Source organism: Rhinatrema bivittatum, chromosome 15 (assembly GCF_901001135.1).
Source record: "Rhinatrema bivittatum chromosome 15, aRhiBiv1.1, whole genome shotgun sequence".
NCBI lineage: Eukaryota > Metazoa > Chordata > Amphibia > Gymnophiona > Rhinatrematidae > Rhinatrema > Rhinatrema bivittatum.
Genome location: NC_042629.1, coordinates 71,280,237 through 71,301,996, shown reverse-complemented (window position 1 = coordinate 71,301,996; position 21,760 = coordinate 71,280,237). Strand labels below are relative to the sequence as shown.

The window sequence follows — 21,760 nt, the reverse complement described above, 5'->3', positions numbered from 1 at the left end:
TTAATTATTCTTTTTCCAGCAAACTAGCAAAATATGACCACAAAAGTTGATAAAGTTTCACCTGTCTTTTAGTTTGTATCTGTTAAGGCATTAGGTTGTAGTTAGGATACTGTAACGGTTTAACATATTTTTTATTGTGATATTGTTTTATTATTGTCGTACACCACTTTGGAAAACCTTCCAAAGGCTGGGGAGGTGGAATATAAATAATTGAAATCAAGAAGGTGCAATAAATTACATTACTGTGATGCTAAAGCATTCTTATTAGTAACCACCGACTTCATCTTTGGACATTTGAACTATCTTTTCTTCTCTGACTAATCAGATTTTATAGTTTAATCATCACTGTACATCAGAAAGAGTTAACATGTTGTCTGGACAGACTCATCCAAGTCTAGGTTTTACTCTGTTATAGCCATGAACCTGTAGCTCCTGCTGGTCTTAGAAAAACTGGTAGTACAAGTTCAGAGATGCAATGGGGATCCCACCAGGACTGGCTCAATAATGATGTAAATTAGCAAACCTAACATCAGGAACTCAGAAGTCGTCAGGTTTCATAGTCGGTCAATTTCCAAACTTTTAACAGGTCAATGTTTTCATACTGGACATAACATTACCTCTTTTTTTTTTTTTTTTTTTTTTTTACAGTTGAAGTTAATATAAGCGCACAGACGTGCTGAAAAGTCAACAAAACGAGGAATTCAGCATCAACGCTCCGCATACTGATACCACTCTTGAATACATGCAGGTTCTTCTCACCCCCGGCCCACCCCACCCCCACGCAATCACATTTTCACTTCACTATTTGGAAACCTTTCTTTCTGCTTTGCCAATACTATGGACCTTCTCCCAGCTCCCCCTCATTCCTGCCACCACCCAGAGTTCAAATGACAACCAACCAGCAATTTCCTATTAAAAGATTTACATCCATTCCAAAGATTTAGACCAGCATCAAAAGTGCAAGAAGGTTTGGAGTCAGAAACTTAATCCCCACCGTGCTCTCGTGTGGGCCATGGACAGTTACACTAAAATATTATAACAACTCTACTGTTCCAGCTCTCAAAGAGAAGACCTTTCCCAGGGGCATAGAGATACAAAGCTCTAAGCCAGAGAGCACAGATGTATTCCTGGAATTCCTAACCAGTTTCACTTAAAGCCATTCATATAGTACCAGATATTCTCATCGCAAACGAGAGTTAATTAGTCCCAGTAGTACAGCAACCACCATACAATATGTTAGGAATATGATTCTCATTTTATTTCAGCTCAACTGTTTTCCCCATTTTCATTTTGACAGGAAAAAAAAAGTAAAAAACTTAAAGCAGAATGCTATAGGCATTCACCAAGAAGTCTATTAATATGGGAGGAAACTCTTAAGCTGAACCTGTTAGCTCCTTCTGGGATAAAAACCTATTTAAAAAAAAAAACAAAACACGCCGCACTCTAGAATCATCTCAGCTCTGGACACTCACTGGAGAACAGACCATCAACACGAGCCCCAAACGGACAGACTGGGTTGGACCAAGTGGTCCTTTCCTGCCAAAATCTTTTCCTGTTTCTCTTTTTCTAATGTTTATGGGGTGAAAAGTCAAAATAGGACATCGCAGCATAGAAGCATCATCAAGATTTGCAAGTTTTCATAACTTTCGTTAGCCTAGTCAAAATCAAAATAGGGGTTTGGTTTTTTTTCAAAGTACAGAAACAGACTTTTGGATTAGTATAATCCCAAAATTGAGGCAGAGGGGAACTGGATTTTACTGGACTCATCTCGCCCCATTCAATGCAACAACCTGAAAGATCCGACTAGGTTACCACTGCAGGTGCCTAATATACTCGCACGGCTGAAGTAACCAAGTGATCATGTGTGGATAAGTCAAGATGTTACTAGAACTGTAATTACATGAAAGAAGCTAACCTTCCAGTCCTGAAGACCTTAGCATTGCAATTCAAGTGCAGAGGAAAATAACCTTCATTATTTTTTTTCCCCCAGAGTGTTCATTTCATTTTTTCTTATAAAGCATGCACTAAAATTAAAAAAGGTAATTAAAATTCATTGGTTTTTGCGTTTCATTCTGAGCACACAAAATGAAACAAACGTTGCTTGATATTTTCATGTCATTTCAAAACAAAAGTACATCCCTAAAATTAACATTCTCAAGGGTTCCCCTCTGGCATCTGATCATCATAATAAAATACGGATATTGGCTCAGCTCCTGACTTTCACCCTCTCAGTGAAGCACAAAAATGTTTCTTTGAGGATCTACATTGCCTTCTTCAAGCCATTTGCATTAACCAAGCAGCAATTTTTAACTAACCCTAGTGGGAAAGGCCTGGCAGCTACATCAATGGACACCGCTCTATCAGAATTTAAACCGCGCTCTGAAAAATTAGAATCCGTGCAAGCTGAAACTCTGTGGTCCTACTGTCTGAGAGGATTCCTCAGAAATCAACCACCAGCCAATGCACAAAGCAGACTTGACCTGCCTTCTTAACCTCGCCTCTCAGGTAACATCCTCACCAACAGGGATGCACCCCCTGTCATTAGAATTGGATTATCATTACAATGAAATGTTTATCGGTCTACTGGATGTTCACAGTGCACAACAATGGTGATAAGTATGCAAATATGACAAGTCCCTTCTCCAAAGAGCTTACGCCCATAAAGGTGAATTTTAAAAGCCCGACGTGCACATTAATTAAGAGGATGTGTGAAGAAGTTGGGCTCGCGTGTGCCGAGCGGATTTTAAAAGCCACCGAGATACACACATCTCAAAACTTTTCAAAAAAAGGGGCGGGCTGAGAACCTAAAACGAGCGTGAAAATATTAACGCGAGCTGGCACGCAACCCTGCCGTGTAACTTTACTTCTGAGAGGGATGTCGTATAGTTTTCTTTAAATTTTAACTCAAACATCTGCAGAGTTTTAAGGGTCGGGGCTAGCTGGGGGGAGTGAAAGCTATGAAATCAGAGTAGGAGGTTGGAGGGCCTCTCTGAACTGGGTTCGAGCTGATAAAACTGGGAATGGTATTGACATTTAGAATTTGGCGTGCGTGTGTAGACGGCCAGGCTGAGCGTGGGCCAACGGATACATGCAAACGTGCGTACGCGCGCAGGTTTGATAGTTACCGCCCTGTGGGTACCCAGGGTAATTATTATCAGCTGGAGAAGTGGGGTTTGACCCCTGGATTCTCCCTTCCACAGCCTATTGCTGTAAAACTAGGCCAACCCTGCTCCCTGAGTCTTTTCAAATGAAAGAGAATAAAATCACATCCATTAGCAAGTCGGCAGGACGAAAGCTTACAAAACCATTTAAAAAAAAAAAAAATACAAAGTTAGCATGGAAATTAAAGGCCCGATTCAGTAACCTTCCACTCTCCTCCCCCCCCCCCCCACCCCAAAAACAGAACAGAGAGAAGAGACGGCTGAGAGGGGATATGATAGAGGTATTTAAAATCATGAGAGGTCTAGAACTGGTAGATGTGAATCGGTTATTTACTCTTTCAGATAATAGAAGGACTAGGGGGCAATCCATGAAGTTAGCATGTAGCACATTTAAAACTAATCGGAGAAAGTTCTCTCTCACTCAATGCACAATTAAACTCTGGAATTTGTTGCCAGGGGATGTGGTTAGTGCAGCTAGGTTTAAAAAAAGGTTTGGACAAGTTCTTGGAGAAGTCCATTATCTGCTATTAATCAAGTTCACTTAGAAAATAGCCACTGTTATTACTGGCATCAGTAGCATGGGAAATACTTAATTTTTGGGTACTTGCCAGGTACTTGTAGCCTGGATTGACCACTGTTGAAGACAGAATGCTGGGCTTGATGGACCCTAGGTCTGACCCAGTATTGCATGTTCTTATGTTCTAATGGGAGAAGAGCCTTTGTGGACTGGGCCACTGATACTATAAGCTTCACTGTAATCTTCTCCCCGCAGATAAATAACCGGAATGAGTTATTGTTAGGAGATGGCAATGATTATTATTTATGTAAAAAGAAATGAGATATAGGTTGAAGGACAGATCGGAACTGATGTATTTCCAGGCCCCTACTATTAACCTGAGCATCATGGTTAAACTGCCAGCTCAAGTTAAACAGGACTTAAATCAGAAATCTGCAAGAAAAATGTCTTAATGGAAACCATCTGTGCCAGAACACAGCCTAGGGAAGACAAGTCATTGGTCAGCACTCTAGCCCCATTTGTTGGTGGATTTTACTCAAGGTAACACTAAGACGGCATTGGAAAGAAAGTGGCTGCCCGAGAGCTACAGCCGTTGAAATCACCCTGGAATCTAATGACTATCCTGAAGTTGTTAGTAAGGTGATGTGTCCTAACAGCTGCTAAAGTATGGTACTGACCCAGTCTTGCTACTGATGAATCCATTGCTAGTGCATCCAAAATACTCCGTATTAATAATGAGAGAATTTTAAAAAAATGATTGTGTGGGTAAGACAAGGTCTGACTCCACAATAAATACAAATTAAATATGCATATCAAATTATTTTTAAAATGTTTTAAATCCAATAGCAAAAAAAAGCTATTCAGCAGGTGAACCTTTACCCATGAAACATCAAAACGGAAGGCAACTATCGCAAAATAATTCTAACGAAAATTGTTTTAATGCGTCTTAAAATGCGTTTTCCCATTTATTGCTAGGCTAGGCAGTATTTCTATGAATGTTCACCTGTATTTGCTAGAAAATTCTGCATCTACATTCTCTTGGCCAAACTATGCGTGCCAAATAGGTATAATGGTGTGCGCATAGCTTGGTCGATTGATGTACATTATGTCCATATTTGCTGGCTAAGCTATACGAGGGATATACATGGCCAAAAATGTTGGTTTTGGGTTTTTTGTGTGTAGGGGGGGGGGGTTGCTTTGCATTTTTGGGTCTAACATTTTTTTAGTTTTCATTTGTTATCGGCAAAGTATGCCAAAAACAAATGAAAACTAGAATTTTTGGGGGGTTTTTGAGGACCAAATTTGTTTAGTTTGAAACAAACCCGAAATAGGCTAATTCATTACTTTTTTCGAATTCATGTCAAACGAATGCACATCCCTATAAATTACCCCTTAACATGTATTCTGTCAAAGGAACATACCGCTGGACTGATTTAAGATTGGTTTATTCCCCAGTCTCTAGAAGATGATCAGCTTAACATTTCATGTAACTTTAGTGTCTGTGGGTTTTGTTCTGTCATGTAATAAATGTTGAATGCATTGCTTCTGTATGTTGTAATAAAAACCCAATCCTTCAGGCATCAATACAATAGCATTAATTCATGATGCATGTGACTTAGGTAAAGATCTTGGCAAGAACCCAGTTACTGTAGAACAGTAGCAATGCCAGAGATTACTTTACCACACAGATCAGAAAATAATATATCCTTCCTTCCAGAAACTTCCATGTCCGTTCCATAAAGCAGGTGTCTTCTCCCAACTAAACCTCCTTAGATATGGCTTGGTAGAATTACCTGCATGACCTTTACAATCTCTGGAAAATCTTAATTGGTAGCTTGCATCACTACCTTGACATACCCTATCAGAAAAGGATTTTAAATGGTCAGCACAACCTGCTCCTTTCAATCAGATCTGGCAGCCTATGCAGTGTTGGGTCATTTTTAGTCTACGGCATGACAATGGATTTTATAAGCAACTATTATATGTGGGTGAACTCTTTACCCGAAATCATCAGAAATACTTCATCAAGGCATGAAAGGTCAGTTCATGTACTAGCAGGACTTCACAGCCGTTTAGATGTAGGAGTGCATTCTTGTGCAGGAGAAAATACAGGATATCTTATCATACATTAGAAACTATGTGCAGCACACAAAGCAAACCAGATCATTGAAGTCTAGACATTTTTAACAATACAGTATGGTTTAAAATATTTTGTATCCCTTTGTGGATGATTTTTAAGGCTAAGAATCTGACTTATAACACATCTCTTCCCATGTTATGATAGTGATAGGGTGAGGGGGAAGCAACGTTTCTTCGTTCTTCCATGCATTATTGAAGCCTGTTTCACAGAAACTTAAAAAAACATAAATAGTACCCAGGACATCCAGTCTGGTCAGTATTACAGTATTCTGTACCACTTTCATCACTTCTTAAATTCTATTTTATCCACTAGGAACCTGTTTCATACATCAGTAGCTTAGTCGGTGAAGAAATACTTAATTGGGTTATAACAAAGCCCAACTCCCTGTAGTCTCCAGTTATAAGGAGTCATTCTAGAATTTTTTATCCACCAAAAAAACGTTCATATTTATATTCTTAAAGTACTTGAATTGGTTCTTAAGTTTTATCTCACTATTGCAGGAGCCTACTGTATTTGGTTTACGTCCTTCTGAAGAATCAGCCTCCAAAACTATAGACTGCTCCAAATGACGTATTTCCCAGAGATGCTTGCCATGACATTTTTCTGCTAGTTACTCTTCTGATGCACCCCATTATCCCACTGACTGGGGATTGCTCATGCCCCTTTATCCAGCCAATGACCCTATGGATGAAGTAAGCAGGAGGCAAACTGGACCCAGTCCTGGTGAATCTGCAGGGGTGAGGGGTGGAGACATCCGGGAAGGCGCTGGTTATGTTAACCAGTAACAGGCCCCCCTTTTTTTGGTTTTCAGTAATAGATCGAAAATATCTAAACATTTTCAGATAAACCTATTTTTCTTCTGAAAACTGCATTCTCCTTTGAAATGAACGCACATCCCTCCAACCTGAAGATGGCACCTTCTTTAAATTGGGCTGTGCCGAGCCAGCCTTCCAACTTGCCCTCATCACACTGGTGATCCCCTCAGTCACCCTCATTCCCCCACACGTCAATAGATTCACCAGCAATGTTTCATTAAAAAGCTTGGATTTCATCTTCTTGTCCTTAAATAAAAGAAAATCATTTATCTGCGCCAGCTTATTTCTAAAGCAGTGAAAAAGGAAACTTCTATAAAACTTATCAGAAGCTACTTTTAAAATAAATTCAGCAGCACGGTTGCCTCGAAACAAAACTGCTTTTGGTCTGTTTCACTAGAAGTGCAAAGTTAGAGTCAATTCGGCTGAAAGCAAGCCAAAGGTCCATTGAGCCTAATCGTCTTCAGAAAGACAGGCTTCTTTCTCATTGTTGAGTGCTATTATAGCTCAGGATACTTTCCTCGTTTTCTCTAGGTAGCAAAACAATAGAAAACTGCAACATTTTATGCTAAATAATTTCATTGCGAAGAAAGTCAAAAGGATCTTTTCAAAGTAGCGTTTTGCACTAGTTTTAGAGACAGCTCTTACTGCCATCTTCTAGGCATTAGACAGTTTGCATTTGTAAGGAAGAGCTTTAGAGAAGACGGTGAATTTTAGCAAATTCTATTGCATGGTTCCAGCTGTTCCATCAGTCATCCCAGGGCAGGGAAGGAATGAAAACATTTCAGTTGGCAAATGGAAGGGGGATAACTGAATTTTATATCAGACTTGAGGGTGGAACACACTCCTGCAAAATGCTATCTGGAGCACCCTACAGCACATTCCTAAAACATGCATGTCGTATGTGTCCTGGGTTTTGCTCTGGCCAAGTATGGGACTTAGCTGGATAGTAGTGAGCCAGCTCTAACAGAGGGCGAGATTTTAATGAGTTTCTCAGATTGCCAAAAAAGATTTACCCAGATTCCTCAGTGCATTCATGTAATGGTCGATAGGTTCCTGTTGCACTGCTTGTTCTTAGAGAAGCCGAGTGAAAAGGGGGTAACACTGAAATGCAGCCATTGGGCATATAATGATAAAAATAACCCTTTACATCTCTGGCAAGAGAAAATGCTCTCACCTGAGGCTCACTGCTGAACAAAGACCCTGCTGAGAGCCCTCATAACTACACAGTGTATGTAGTACTGTGAGAGTATTCCATGTAAACATGGTTTCTAAGAGCATTTGCCACAGGGTGTATATAATACATAAAAACTGATAAACGTTTACAAATATATGCATGTAGATTTATACATACATATGTAAGGGCCCTTTGCTTGTATGTTCTTTAATATAAAAGGGTCACCTTTTCTAAGGCTTTTCTCCTTAATTGATGAGAAAAATGTTTAGTTAAATCAGGAGAGTGGCACATTCTGACTGATACGCCCCACTGGGGAGGGGCAGCAAAGGGCATACAAGGACGCGTGTGGGAAGCTTCCAGGTCTTCTCTAGGATTCAAGAGAAGAGAGCTCTTTCTAGGAGAGGACGGGGAGAGAGCTGAAAGCTCTCTGATGGGGAGAATGGCCAAGAGTCGGGGCTCTTCCGCCACTGGGCATCCTACATACTAGATGGCTTTGGCTAGTCTACCAGCGTGCAGTGAATCAGCCTCATGCAACAAGCCGTAGGAAGGGCGAGTAAAATGCTTTCCCTATGACTTTACAGAGCCTAAATTACTCAATCTAAATTGAATCTGTGAGGAGAAGCTGTTTTTATAACCCAAGGAGAAGGAAGAGATGAGGTATTCCAGTTTAAACAGGATATGCTGAATGTATATACACAATTTATTCTGCTGGTAAATACTAACCACTACGTAGGAAGATCATCAAGCCCATGTGTGGCGTTTTATCTGAGAGAAACCAGGACTTGACTTGTGTTGCTCCCCTACCGTTGAGCCCTGGAGATTAAACTCCTCCCCACCAATGGATAAGAACCCTGTTAAAGAATGAGCCAGAACCACACACCACATGTGGTGTGTGCTCGTGTGAGAGAGTACACACACAGAGAGAGAAAAATGTGGGACTGTTGTGGAAAAATGCTCAACATCTTCCCACATTTCATAAGTAAATTCATCACATCTGCTCCTCGACACAGCAAGTGTTAAGGCACTTAGCTCAATGGATTTATAAACAACATCTGAAACACGCTACTGCCGAAAACGTGCTCCAGAAAGAAATAAAACAGAGGTCTTCTCGGGGGCATCTTCAGTGAACTTTACCCATTGAAAGATAAAAGGAGAGGGCTCCTATCACACTGTGCTGCTTGGCCAGAGGTGAGTTTGTCATTCCCAGAGTACATATGAAAGCAGATTTGGTGGTGAACTATCAAGAACCATTCAAGCTACCCAGGTTAAGAGACTTCAAACTATCCATTATCCCGATGACAACAAATCAAGACTTGTCCACTTTGGTTAGTCCCCCTACTCAGGTGGGAGGTGAAGTGGTAAGAGCATCCTCCCTCTTGAGATGCTCCATCTTTTCTCAGGAGCAGCTGACTCATGGGCCTCTGATTGCTGATGAGGGTGTGTGTGTGAGAGAGCGAGTATGAGAGAGAGAGAGAGAGAGAGTATAAGTATGAGAGAGTATGAGTATGAGTGTGGGGTCTCATATCCTGTGCTTGCATCCACTTGAGGTTGTGAGGACTTACCACCACCCTGCCCATTTATTTATTTATAACGATTTCTATATACCGACATTCATTGGGAATATCACATCGGTTTACATTAAACATAAACTAAGCTTAAAGCGCTTTTACAGTGAACTGCATAGATTAGGATAAATTAGAAACTGGATAATTAGTACAACATAGAACTAAAATTAGAAGAAGGGCCTGTATGAGGCGAGAATGGATAATGTACAAAGTACATACAATGTAGAATGGGATGCTGTGCAAATTATATACAGAGAAAAAAGGTATTCAGGTTATATACAGGCTAAGTACAGAGTAAACAGGAAATGTGTACACTTTACATAAGATGAGAATAGTGTTCATAAGAATGCTGAGAGCCTGGCATAGCCAAGGGGAAAAAGGGTGAAACATTTAAAAGGAAAGGCAGGGGGTTTAGGTGAATGCCTGTTTGAACAGCCAAGTCTTTAGTTTCTGCTTAGATTTCTTTGGGCAGAGTTCCTGGCGTAGATCTACTGGCATGGTGTTCCATAGAGCAGGTCCGGCTATGGGAAACGCACGAGCTTTTGTGGTTGCAAGGTTAGTGAGTCTGGGGGAAGGGGTACGTAGAGTAGCCAGGTATTGATTTCTGGTCGGTCTTGGCCCATCACACCTGCATTCATTGTGTCTTGCAGTGCTTCCAGGAGCCATGCTCGAGTGAACCGTTTCAACCTCAAAGTTAGATACCAAAAGTGAAAATTATTTTTTAAACAAAGGGTTTCTAATTACCTAAAAAATAAGCTGGAAAAATAGACACTGAGGACAGAATGAAAGGTACCGAAGATAGGAGGGGACCTTTTCTCTTCCATGCACTTATTTGGGGGGGGGGGGGGGGTTGGGGAGGAATAACAGCATCCCTTGAAAATAGTAGTGCACCTTGAGAAACCCAGGTATCAGTTTCTTGGGAACGTTCCAACAAACACAGTCCATCATCGATGCTCGCTCAGCTCTTGCACATCGCAGTTTTAAACGATCGTTGTTTGAGGGACGACCTTGGTCATGCCACGTGTTTTCTGGAAGTTACCGCTTTCTTCTCCCCCCCTGGGCTATTCTACGATAGTGACAAGAAAGCTCATCCTTTCTTAGAAAATGAAGAAACAACAACGGGGAAGCCATGAAATGGCAGCAGAAGAAAGAGCAAGTTGTATCTGGACAAGATGGGAAATGATCATTTGGAACCAGAATACAGGAAACATTGTATTTTAGATTTGTTGACTGGAAAACCAAGATAAATAGCTTGCTTTCTGCTAGGTCTCCAGGAAGAGTAGTGTTTGAGGGAATGGGTAAAGGTGATCTGTAGTTGGGTCGTAGACGAATGCAAAGAGCTAACACAAAGTACAACTGCAGTTACCAGGTAAATCCCTGCAGATGAAAACTGCCGTTGCCCCTTGTCCCTCCCCAGCGAGTAGAAATCTGGGCACACATTCCCAGCACCTTTACTTCTACCTTCAGGTGGAAGGGGCTGGGGAGTGTGTGGAAGGGTTTCATTCTCAAATCCTTGAGAGTCAATTACTTGGATGGGCTTTAGCGCCAGTAGTAAGGTAAGTGCAAAGTCCACAGACACAAGGTCTTGCTTGACCTGCAAACGACCCGGGCCATTTAAAAATTTCCCCCAGTATGTCCTGTAACAATGCCACTGTTTCTCCACATGCTTTCCTGTGTGGCAGAGAACACACAATTTGGCCAACACCAGATTCCCACAATAAATATGCATAAGATTTGTATGCTCATTTGTAAATTTAAGGGGTAGCTAATGCTGGATTAAACGCACGCATGAAGAGTTCTGAAATCCAATGCAGGATCTGGCACGATCAAGGCATAAAAGTATTTAAGTGACTAATACACTTTCCAAACACGTTGCTGCCAACACAGCAACTTTATACTTCGAGACTCCACTCATTTTGCTTTGACCCGATGAAGGGCAGGCAGCTTCTGAAAGCCATTCAAGAAGTGTATTAAGATAGTCCAATGACAGGTATCACCTGAAACTGTTTTGCTGACTTTTATTTCTTCATATCCTTTGCTTCTGACATTGTCATCTAAAAGCTGCATGTACAAGAGTTGTGTTACTATGCAATGATTTCATTTCATTTATTAAACATTTCTATACCGGTATTTAGCATGGCCATCGTATCGGTTTACATTATACATATAACAAAATTTAAATGATCAAATATTGTGACCAATTATATTACCATAAAACTATACTGTACCTGCGGACACGAATGAGTTTGTCAGGATTTGTGGTGGGAAGTGTGAAATGGGCCCCATAGTCCTCATTCTCCACCAGTATTTGGTATCAACAGTGAAAGTCATTCTCTGGCACAGACGCACAGAGAGCCATGTTCAGTCCTCCCCCACCTCTATCCCTTTGAAAATCCCGTCCCCAAGAGGGTCCCATGAGTATGGATGTATCTTGCACAAAGAAGAGAGCACAGCCAAGCTCGGAATAGGCCGTCCAGCGCAGAGAGATTGTGGAGGTAGCAGAAAGCAGGGCACATCACATGCACAGGTGGAGGGGGCTGGGGGACAGGCGGGCCCATCCGAAACACGCTGGCTTGGCAAGCGACCGGGCCCATTTTGAAGGTGCTTGAGAGTCTATCAAGACCATAGATGGGTGGCCTCAACCAATTATAGGCAGAAGAACAGGGGGGAGGAGAACATGTTTTGCATTCTTTTTCCAATCAAACCCTCCCCCGGACAGATAATGCCCCGTTCCTGGCTCTTCTTTACCAAGGAAGTGTTCTCACTACCTATGAAAACTCTGTAAAATATTTGTCATATTACTGTCATATTTTCATATCAGGAAAAGTTGAACACTCTTACATTTCCCCATTAGAATAATTAAACATGGTTAATCAGTTTTGCAAGCGGCAATAACGATTGATAAGATGCTGCCGGTCATTCTCCACTGACTTGTGGATGAACAAGCATTTGCACAGTTCTTCAAGCATCTTATCATGCTGCAGGTACATCAGCTCCCAGCCTCTAGACAAATCCACCTTTGGCTATTAACAGTGACAGATTTTCACCTGCTGAATTCCCGTGCACGAAACAGACTTACGTGTACCCGTACCTGTCCTGGCGTCCGAGTGGCCAACCGCGCGCCCAAAGTGACAGGGGTAGCAGTTTCTCCAGGGGTGGCGGTAGCGTGAGCCGGAGCCGCTCGCGACGCCAAAAATTACTCCGACGTAGCACAGCGCTAGCAGGGAACATTTCATGAATCCCATTGTAAAAAAAAAAAACAAAAAACCCAGCAGCAGTGAGAAACCGCTCTTCCAGCCGAATGCCAAGAGCTGGTTTTGAGAAGACTACAATAAGTGCACACAGTGCCGCAGAGCAGTACCAGCCCCTGCTCCCCTCCAGCACATGGAGCAGAAAAGCAGAGATTTCTTCTGCGCTCTTTCTCGCCCTCCCCTTTATGTTCTCAGTTTTCGGCCCACCCCCTGCAGGTAAAGGCCGAGCCCAGAGACACTCTTCCCCTTCCCACCCACTCACTCTCTTTTCTAAACATCTCCCACTGCCAAAGAAAAGTTGTGTGTGACATCACATTCCTTAAAAAACACCAACGGAAAAGAACCGAAAGACAAATTCCTTACCGACAGCCTCGGGGCACCAAGCTGCAGCCAAGCTGGATTTCTATAATTGGCTGTGTTAACAAAGAAATGAAGTTAAAAAAAAAAGCACAGAGGTGGGAGGGAAAAACCCTTTAAATCAATTCCACATTTTGGAAAGAGCAGCTGGGATACAAATAGGAAGCCGTATCCTTAGGAGCTGAAACAGTATTGGACGGGCCTTAGACTGTAGAGTTTTATTTTTTTTTCAAGAGCTCAGTTAACACAGAAAGAAAGATGAAGTATTGCAAAGCCACGATATATTCAATCTACCACAAAGCTAAATTTAAGTCAAAGTGCAATCTCAGCGAGAACTCATCTATCAGCGTGGTTTCTTGGCCCCGACTTTCAGCTACGACAAAAATGTGGCAGAGACTGGATGGGATCGCAGTACGGAGAACACATTCCAAGGGACGGCAGGGAAAGCAAATCTTTATCATCGCTGCCGAAACGCTCTGCACAGCTAAGACGGGAACAGCGTCAGTCCAGGGCACGGGGGGGGGGGGGGGGGGGGGGGGGGGAGTAACGTAGCGAATGGCGGCAGATAAAGACGGAATGGTCCTTCCAGTCTGCCCGGCAAATTGCTTTAGGTAGCAACCGCCGCTCCGTGCAGGTTACCCCCAGAGATGGGGAAGAGAGGGATCCCCTCACCCCTTCATCCATCACCGACTATACCCCCCCTCTCTTTCCCCACATCACAGACTATACCCCCCCCTCTTTCCCACATCACCGACTATACCCCCCTCTCTTTCCCGCATCACAGACTATACCCCCCTCTCTTTCCCACATCACCGACTATGCCCCCCTCTCTTTCTCACATCACAGACTATACCCCCCTCTCTTTCCCACATCACTGACTATACCCCCCTCTCTTTCCCACATCACAGACTATACCCCCTCTCTTTCCCACATCACAGACTATACCCCCCTCTCTTTTCCCACATCACTGACTATACCCCCCCTCTCTCTTTCCCACATCACAGACTATACCCCCCCCTCTTTCCCACATCACCGACTATGCCCCCCTCTCTTTCCCACATCACAGACTATACCCCCCTCTCTTTCCCACATCACCGACTATACCCCCCTCTCTTTCCCGCATCACAGACTATACCCCCTCTCTTTCCCCACATCACAGACTATACCCCCCTCTCTTTCCCACATCACTGACTATACCCCCCTCTCTTTCCCACATCACAGACTATACCCCCCTCTCTTTCCCACATCACTGACTATACCCCCCTCTCTTTCCCACATCACAGACTATACCCCCCTCTCTTTCCCACATCACTGACTATACCCCCCGCTCTTTCCCACATCACTGACTATACCCCCCCTCTCTTTCCACATCACTGACTATACCCCCCTCTCTTTCCCACATCACTGACTATACCCCGCTGTCTTTCCCACATCACAGACTATACCCCCCTCTCTTTCCCACATCACAGACTATACCCCCCTCTCTTTCCCACATCACAGACTATACCCCCTCTCTTTCCCACATCACTGACTATACCCCCCTCTCTTTCCCACATCACAGACTATACCCCCTCTCTTTCCCACATCACAGACTATACCCCCCCCTCTTTCCCACATCACCGACTATGCCCCCCTCTCTTTCTCACATCACAGACTATACCCCCCTCTCTTTCCCACATCACTGACTATACCCCCCTCTCTTTCCCACATCACAGACTATACCCCCTCTCTTTCCCACATCACAGACTATACCCCCCTCTCTTTCCCACATCACTGACTATACCCCCCTCTCTTTCCCACATCACAGACTATACCCCCCCCTCTTTCCCACATCACCGACTATGCCCCCCTCTCTTTCCCACATCACAGACTATACCCCCCCTCTCTTTCCCACATCACCGACTATACCCCCCTCTCTTTCCCGCATCACAGACTATACCCCCTCTCTTTCCCACATCACAGACTATACCCCCCTCTCTTTCCCACATCACTGACTATACCCCCCTCTCTTTCCCACATCACAGACTATACCCCCCTCTCTTTCCCACATCACTGACTATACCCCCCTCTCTTTCCCACATCACAGACTATACCCCCCTCTCTTTCCCACATCACTGACTATACCCCCCGCTCTTTCCCACATCACTGACTATACCCCCCTCTCTTTCCCACATCACTGACTATACCCCCCCTCTCTTTCCCACATCACTGACTATACCCCCCTCTCTTTCCCACATCACAGACTATACCCCCCTCTCTTTCCCACATCACTGACTATACCCCCCCGCTCTTTCCCACATCACTGACTATACCCCCCTCTCTTTCCCACATCACTGACTATACCCCCCTCTCTTTCCCACATCACTGACTATACCCCGCTGTCTTTCCCACATCACAGACTATACCCCCCTCTCTTTCCCACATCACTGACTATACCCCCCCTCTCTTTCCCACATCACTGACTATACCCCCCTCTCTTTCCCACATCACCGACTATACCCCCCCTCTCTTTCCCACATCACCGACTATACCCCCCCCTCTCTTTCCCACATCACTGACTATACCCCCCTCTCTTTCCCACATCACAGACTATACCCCGCTGTCTTTCCCACATCACAGACTATACCCCCCTCTCTTTCCCACATCACTGACTATACCCCCTCTCTTTCCACATCACTGACTATACCCCCCCTCTCTTTCCCACATCACTGACTATACCCCCCTCTCTTTCCCACATCACTGACTATACCCCCCTCTCTTTCCCACATCACAGACTATACCCCGCTGTCTTTCCCACATCACAGACTATACCCCCCTCTCTTTCCCACATCACTGACTATACCCCCCTCTCTTTCCCACATCACTGACTATACCCCCCCTCTCTTTCCCACATCACTGACTATACCCCCTCTCTTTCCCACATCACTGACTATACCCCCCTCTCTTTCCCACATCACTGACTATACCCCCCTCTCTTTCCCACATCACTGACTATACCCCCCTCTCTTTCCCACATCACTGACTATACCCCCCCTCTCTTTCCCACATCACTGACTATACCCCGCTGTCTTTACACCGCATCGTTGAATATGTCTGACTATCTTACAGTTAACTATGGGCCGCTAAGTTATTTAGCTAACTCTGAATAGCAGAGTTAGCTGGATACTCCTCCCAGTTATGACCCCAGAATGCCTCTAACTTATCTGGCTAAATTCTAGCAGGCTAACTTATTATCTGGCTAGAATTTAGCAGGATAGGTGCCCAAATATTCATTCAGCCGGATAACTTCTGAGATATCCAGCTAAATGCTTTGGAATATGGACCTCCACAAGTCCACTGTGGCTAGCTCAAAGCAAAATACTTGTCAGCAGTTGTGCATTTATATGCATGAAGTAGATATTGATAAAGAAAGAAAATGGTTATAATAAATGTTTAATTATTGTACTTGGGACTGAAAAAAATATTAGATGGCTGGCATAAAATCAGTGAGGGGGTCAAGGCTGAGCACAGACCCAGTTGTTTAATCATTAGTCCACAGTCCAGTCAATTTCTTTATATTTTAATGAACTGAAGTAATACTATAAAATGCAAAGGTACAACTCCCAAAGTGTTGCAGATTAATTATGAAATGCCATACTTCTCCCATAGAAGAGACATATATCGCAGCAATGTGAACTATCTGGCACCCGCCAGGCCTCAAGGACCGCGTTCATACAATCATCTGCTTCGGGGTCTCCTTTCTAAGTGGTCGCTGTAACATGCATGATTTACATGAGTTTGTGTATGCTGTGTAGGCTACACTTTGTGACACTGGAGCCCACCTGGAAGGAGAGGACTGCAATCTACAGATCTTCTTTTGGAGAAGCACCTTGGTTCATTAATTTTTGCACAGAGCCTTCTGAAACACTTTAGCAATTATTCTGTGGTGCTTTATGGGAGAAATTTCCTAACTGCCTGCTTTGGTGGAAAGTACACGTGGACGTTGCACTACATTTCTGAGGGAAAGCACTGGTACACTGCCATGGGTACGAGGCATCCAAGGACTTTACGCTATGGAGGAAAAACACACAAGTAGATTTGAGTGGGACCGAGGAAGGGAAGCTTCCAGGCAGCCACTTTACCCGCACAAATAGCTCCGAAACTTTACTCTCTCTGAGGACACGTTGCGAACCAATTTATGCATGTACATGAATTATGCATCTAAATCGGCTATCTGAAAATTGCTCTACCTCATGCGGTTAAAAGCATACTTTCAGCCATCTGTAAAAGAAATGTTCCTGGGGGGAGGGGGGGGGAGGGAGTGTGAGTCTTAAGGTTGGAGACAGAAAGTAGATTGCATTTTCAGCGCTATGTGTATTATTTTCCACAAAATAAAAATTGCCCACACAAGAAGCAGATGCAAATGTCTGAACTATTTGAAAACTGATGTAAAATCTACAGTCGTCATCCCAAAATGAGCAGTTGGAAATCACCCCTTAGTATTACTTCAGTACGCTTTGAATGTAAACATTTTAAGCATTCATTGGACTTGGAACCAATGAACAAACAATTTGGTTCTGTGCTCAGCCTCGACCCCAGTTACTTTCTGATGATCCTCCAATAAGTTTTCATTCCCAAGTTTAATAATTAGACAACTATGTGAGCCACATTTTTTTCTTTGTTGATCATGTTGTGTGATCATTAATTGGCCTTTGATATCTTTGCTTTACAAATGAAATGGAACAATGGCATGAAGCCCACCTACTCTCCGCCCAGCATGCAATACCACAGACCCCAGCTGACCTCCCGTCACTTGTGGGCTTGGAATCAAGGCTAGTCTTGTTAAAAGAAGGGCTACAGGAACTCAGAGAAAGGACACCTGGAACAGCTGCTACAGACGCAGCCAAAGCAGACGGACAATATCTCCAGCAACAACCCAGGCTCAATCAAAACATCTCTGGACTCCTCCTCACAATTTAAAAACAAAAAAAATAAAACAAAACAAAAAGGGGGGTTTTTTTCTTTCCTTTATTTGTTAGTATTTTTTATTTTTTTTTTTAGATCTCCTAAATTATGGACTTATTTTCTTCCTTTTTCTTTTGTGTCAGAGAAGTTTACTGTTGATGGATATTGTCTCATTATATCGGGGGAGAAAGAACACATTCTCAACTTTGTATTCCATTGCTACTTTGTATTCTATTGCTACTTTGTTACTTTGTATTCTATTGTTACTTGCAGTATTTTTTAATTTGCTGTCCTTGACTGTATTATGCTGATGTAGATAATACAAGAAGAAGAATAAAAATAAAGTTTAGAAACCATGGGAAACTGTATAAAAGAAGACAGTCAGTGGGTTCAGCTGTAAAATTTGTGGTTGCATGACACTGAGGAGTGCGGATTTCCTTCTCCCTCATGGATTCCACCACGCCACTCTACCGCTGAACTCAAGGTCCTCAAGTCCTTCACTGTCCTTCTCAGCCTTTTCACTTCAGAGTACGGCAGATGCCTGTTCGTTTGTGATAAAGGATTACACACAGGCCGACCCAACACTATATGCCACAGGTGGCTATCTCCAATCCTCAAGAGCCACAAACAGGCCTGGCTTTCAGGATATCCACAACAAATATGCAAGAGACAGATTTGCATACAATGTAAGCAGTGCATGCAAATCTCTCTCATGCATATTTGTTGTGGATATCCTGAAAACCAAGCCTGTTTGTGGCTCTTGAGGACCGGAGTTGGCCAGAAGCACGATTTCAGCAACAATTTCATGAAATATTTATTCATGGAAAGGGTGGTGGATGCATGGAATGCCCCCTGGAAGAGGTGGTGAAGACGAGAATAATAATGGAACTCAAAAGGGCATGGGACAAACACAGAGGATGCCTGCTGGCTAAAGAATGGAAATGAGGAAATGGGGTAACTTTTCTATTACCCTGAAAGGTGAATTTTAAAAGCCTGATGCATGCCGAAATTAGGGGATGCACGAATATGTCGGGCTGGTGCACACCGAGCGGATGTGCACGCATCTCCCACAGCGCACCCATCTCATAACTTCTCAAGAAGGGGCGCGAGTGTGGGTGAGGTCTGGACAGGGGCAGTTCAAGACTTTAACCAGAAATTTAGGCGACCCAACGTATGCAGAGGTCCCCTGCCGCGTGCAAGCTAAAAAAAGAAAAAAAAAGCCATTTCAGAGGTGTGTAAAGGATCTGGAGTACATGGGAGGTGCAAAAGCACTCTACAGGAGCAGAGTAAACAACACACCTATAGGTAACTACGCACAAAGAAAAATGAGTGGCAGTAACGTACAGAACTGTTCATAGGGTTATTGATTTCGAAAGTAAGAAACGAAACATTTATATCGAAGTAATCAGAATGTTATCCAAAGAAGCCCCGACACGGCCGTGTGTCGCGTCGGGGGACCAACAAGCGTTCCTATCGGGCTGGCCGTCAATCCAAAATATATACAAACTGAGCCCCGCCGCCGAGTGCACTGTGGCCTTTCAGTTCGTAAAGTCCATGCAGCAAATGTAAGCCTTGTTGCTGGAATTAATATCGAATCAACTTCGTACAGGGACCTCGAGGGAGGATTAAAAATGCGCTGAATACAGCAGAGGAAAGCTGTTCAACTGTGGGCTTTATAGAGTCCGTTGCCGTGAGCCGGCTGAAGTGCCGAAGGAGAGACTGGAGGAGAATCCACGCTGGACCCGCTCGCAGCTTGTTATTTCCTAACCCATATTGGGAGGGAGCCGGCGGGTGCAGCGTAAGGGCAGATTCTGTACAGACAGCAGGCGGGATTCTCCTCCAGTCTCTCCTTCGGCACTTCAGCCGGCTGGCGGCAACGGACTTTATAAATCCCACATTTGGAAAAGCTTTCTTCTGCTGTATTCAGCGCATTTTTAATCCTCCCTCGAGGTCCCTGTACGAAGTTCATTCGATATTAAATTCCAGCAACAAGGCTTACATTTACTTCATGGACTTTGCAAAACTGAAAGGCCACAGTCAAAATGGAAATTGTTGGGCAGACTGGGTGGACCATTTTGGTCTTTATCTGCTGTCATTCACCATGTTACTCTCCACATAAAGGGAAAAAGCGTGATTTGCAAACAGAGACCGGGGTCTCATTTAGCAGGGAACTACACTAGGCCATGCAAATGACTCGCCTAAATGCCTTTTCAAACAGCTGTCAGCAAGTCTAAACATAAATACTCTGGGTTTTAGGTCTCCTCTGATATTTGAATAATTTTTACCTCCATCATTTTGACAAAAATTAAACATTTAGGAGATCATTTTCGAAGAGTCACATGCATAAATAGCCTGTACTCGCATAATCGCTGGTTTATAAAAGTTGAAAATACTCATGCATTTTACTTTTGCATGCACATATATGCATGTAGAAAGGGTCGTCCAAGGGTGAGGCCAACAGTTGTGTACAAGTTGCCGTTTTACAAGACACATGCATGCATTTGGCAACTGACTCGTGACATTTAACACCTGCTAATTATTATCCGACACAACTGATGTTAGCATTTGTTTATTGTGCACTACTGACTGGGTGGGGAGTCTGGGTGAACTGGGAGGAGTTCAGGCTGAAGAACCAGGAGGGTCTCAAGGACCTGGAGAAGGACTGGGCGAACTGATGGAGGAATTGGTAAACCGGTTAATTTCAATTATGCGCGCGTGTTTTAAGATATGCCAATTTATGCCCGCAATTTGGGATTTATGTAAGTCCTACTTTATTTTCATGCATAAATACATGCACATATATTTTTAAAAGGAGGTAGAAAAAGTCCATGCTTTCAATGCATTGCATGTAGTCACATGTAAGCATACATACGTGCATATGTTCTGGAGTAAAGATAAGTTTATTTTATATTGTGCGTATATATATGATACACGTGTGCTATAAAATACTATTGCAGATCTATGTGTGGCCATACATGCCAACACACATAACTTGTTCGAAAGTTATCCTTTAAAAGGGCAATGAAATGGCAACAGGAGAATGAGGGTGGCCATCTTAGTTTCCTAGGAACCTGCAGTCCCATAATGCATTGCAGGTGATGACATGACTGTGCTTTCAGATGGAGGAGGCATTCAAGATGGTCAAGAACAGGGGGAGCGATAGAACACCAGTTGCACTGTTTTGCAGTAATTGATAATGAAATTATGTAAAAGGATATGTGCTGTGATCTCTGCACAAGGCCCTTTGCCCATTTGGCAGTTAAATGCGTCATAGAAGTAGCAAGACCAGCATTTTAAAACATAAAATGCAGCCAAAAATGGCTGAGAAGAAATTTATACCATCTCAAAAAGGTGATGCACGTTTTGAATCTGCTTAGAGAGAACGCAGGGGAGGAATTTGTCTTCCCCGTAAATTTATTCTCGCACCTTCCACTTTCCACCTCATCCCCTTACTGCACAGTAACTACAGTTCAGGTCAGCATTTGAAAGCTGCTAAGTGGCAAATTTACCTAGGAAATAAGAAGGATTGTGTCAGTCTCCCATGGAGAGGGCACTGGCGTTAAAGATCCCCCAGCATGAAAGGCACAGGAAACAGCAGCCACATCTGGGCATAAAAATGGAAAGCCTTTCAATCCAGCAGATAGCCAGAGCACTAAAAAAAATAAAATAGCAGAGAGCGGAAGCTGTGACTCGTTGCCACCCCCTGATGTCGTCATTTCCTGTCCGGGATGGTTTAGCATTGATGGATCCTGTCCAGGGGCAAAGGGGGGTTGGTGGACCGCATGACCTTGAGGTCCCTTCTGCTTTGATCAGTGAAGGTTTCTAGGTTTCCTTTT

At 43.4% G+C, this 21,760-nt stretch overlaps 1 protein-coding gene across 4 annotated transcripts in view; it reads right to left on the bottom strand.

Annotated features, from left to right (window-relative positions):
• Positions 1 to 21,760, bottom strand: part of MEGF6 (multiple EGF like domains 6) — a 262,583-nt gene that overhangs the window by 78,299 nt on the left and 162,524 nt on the right. The window contains exon 1 of one of the 4 annotated variants that reach the window (XM_029578137.1): positions 12,464 to 12,745. The exons of the other annotated variants lie outside the window; for them this stretch is intronic. Coding sequence (XP_029433997.1) covers positions 12,464 to 12,617 — 154 coding nt within the window. The 5' untranslated portion in view covers positions 12,618 to 12,745. Of the gene's footprint in view, positions 1 to 12,463; positions 12,746 to 21,760 lie in introns of those variants that run through there. 4 annotated transcript variants of the gene reach the window in all.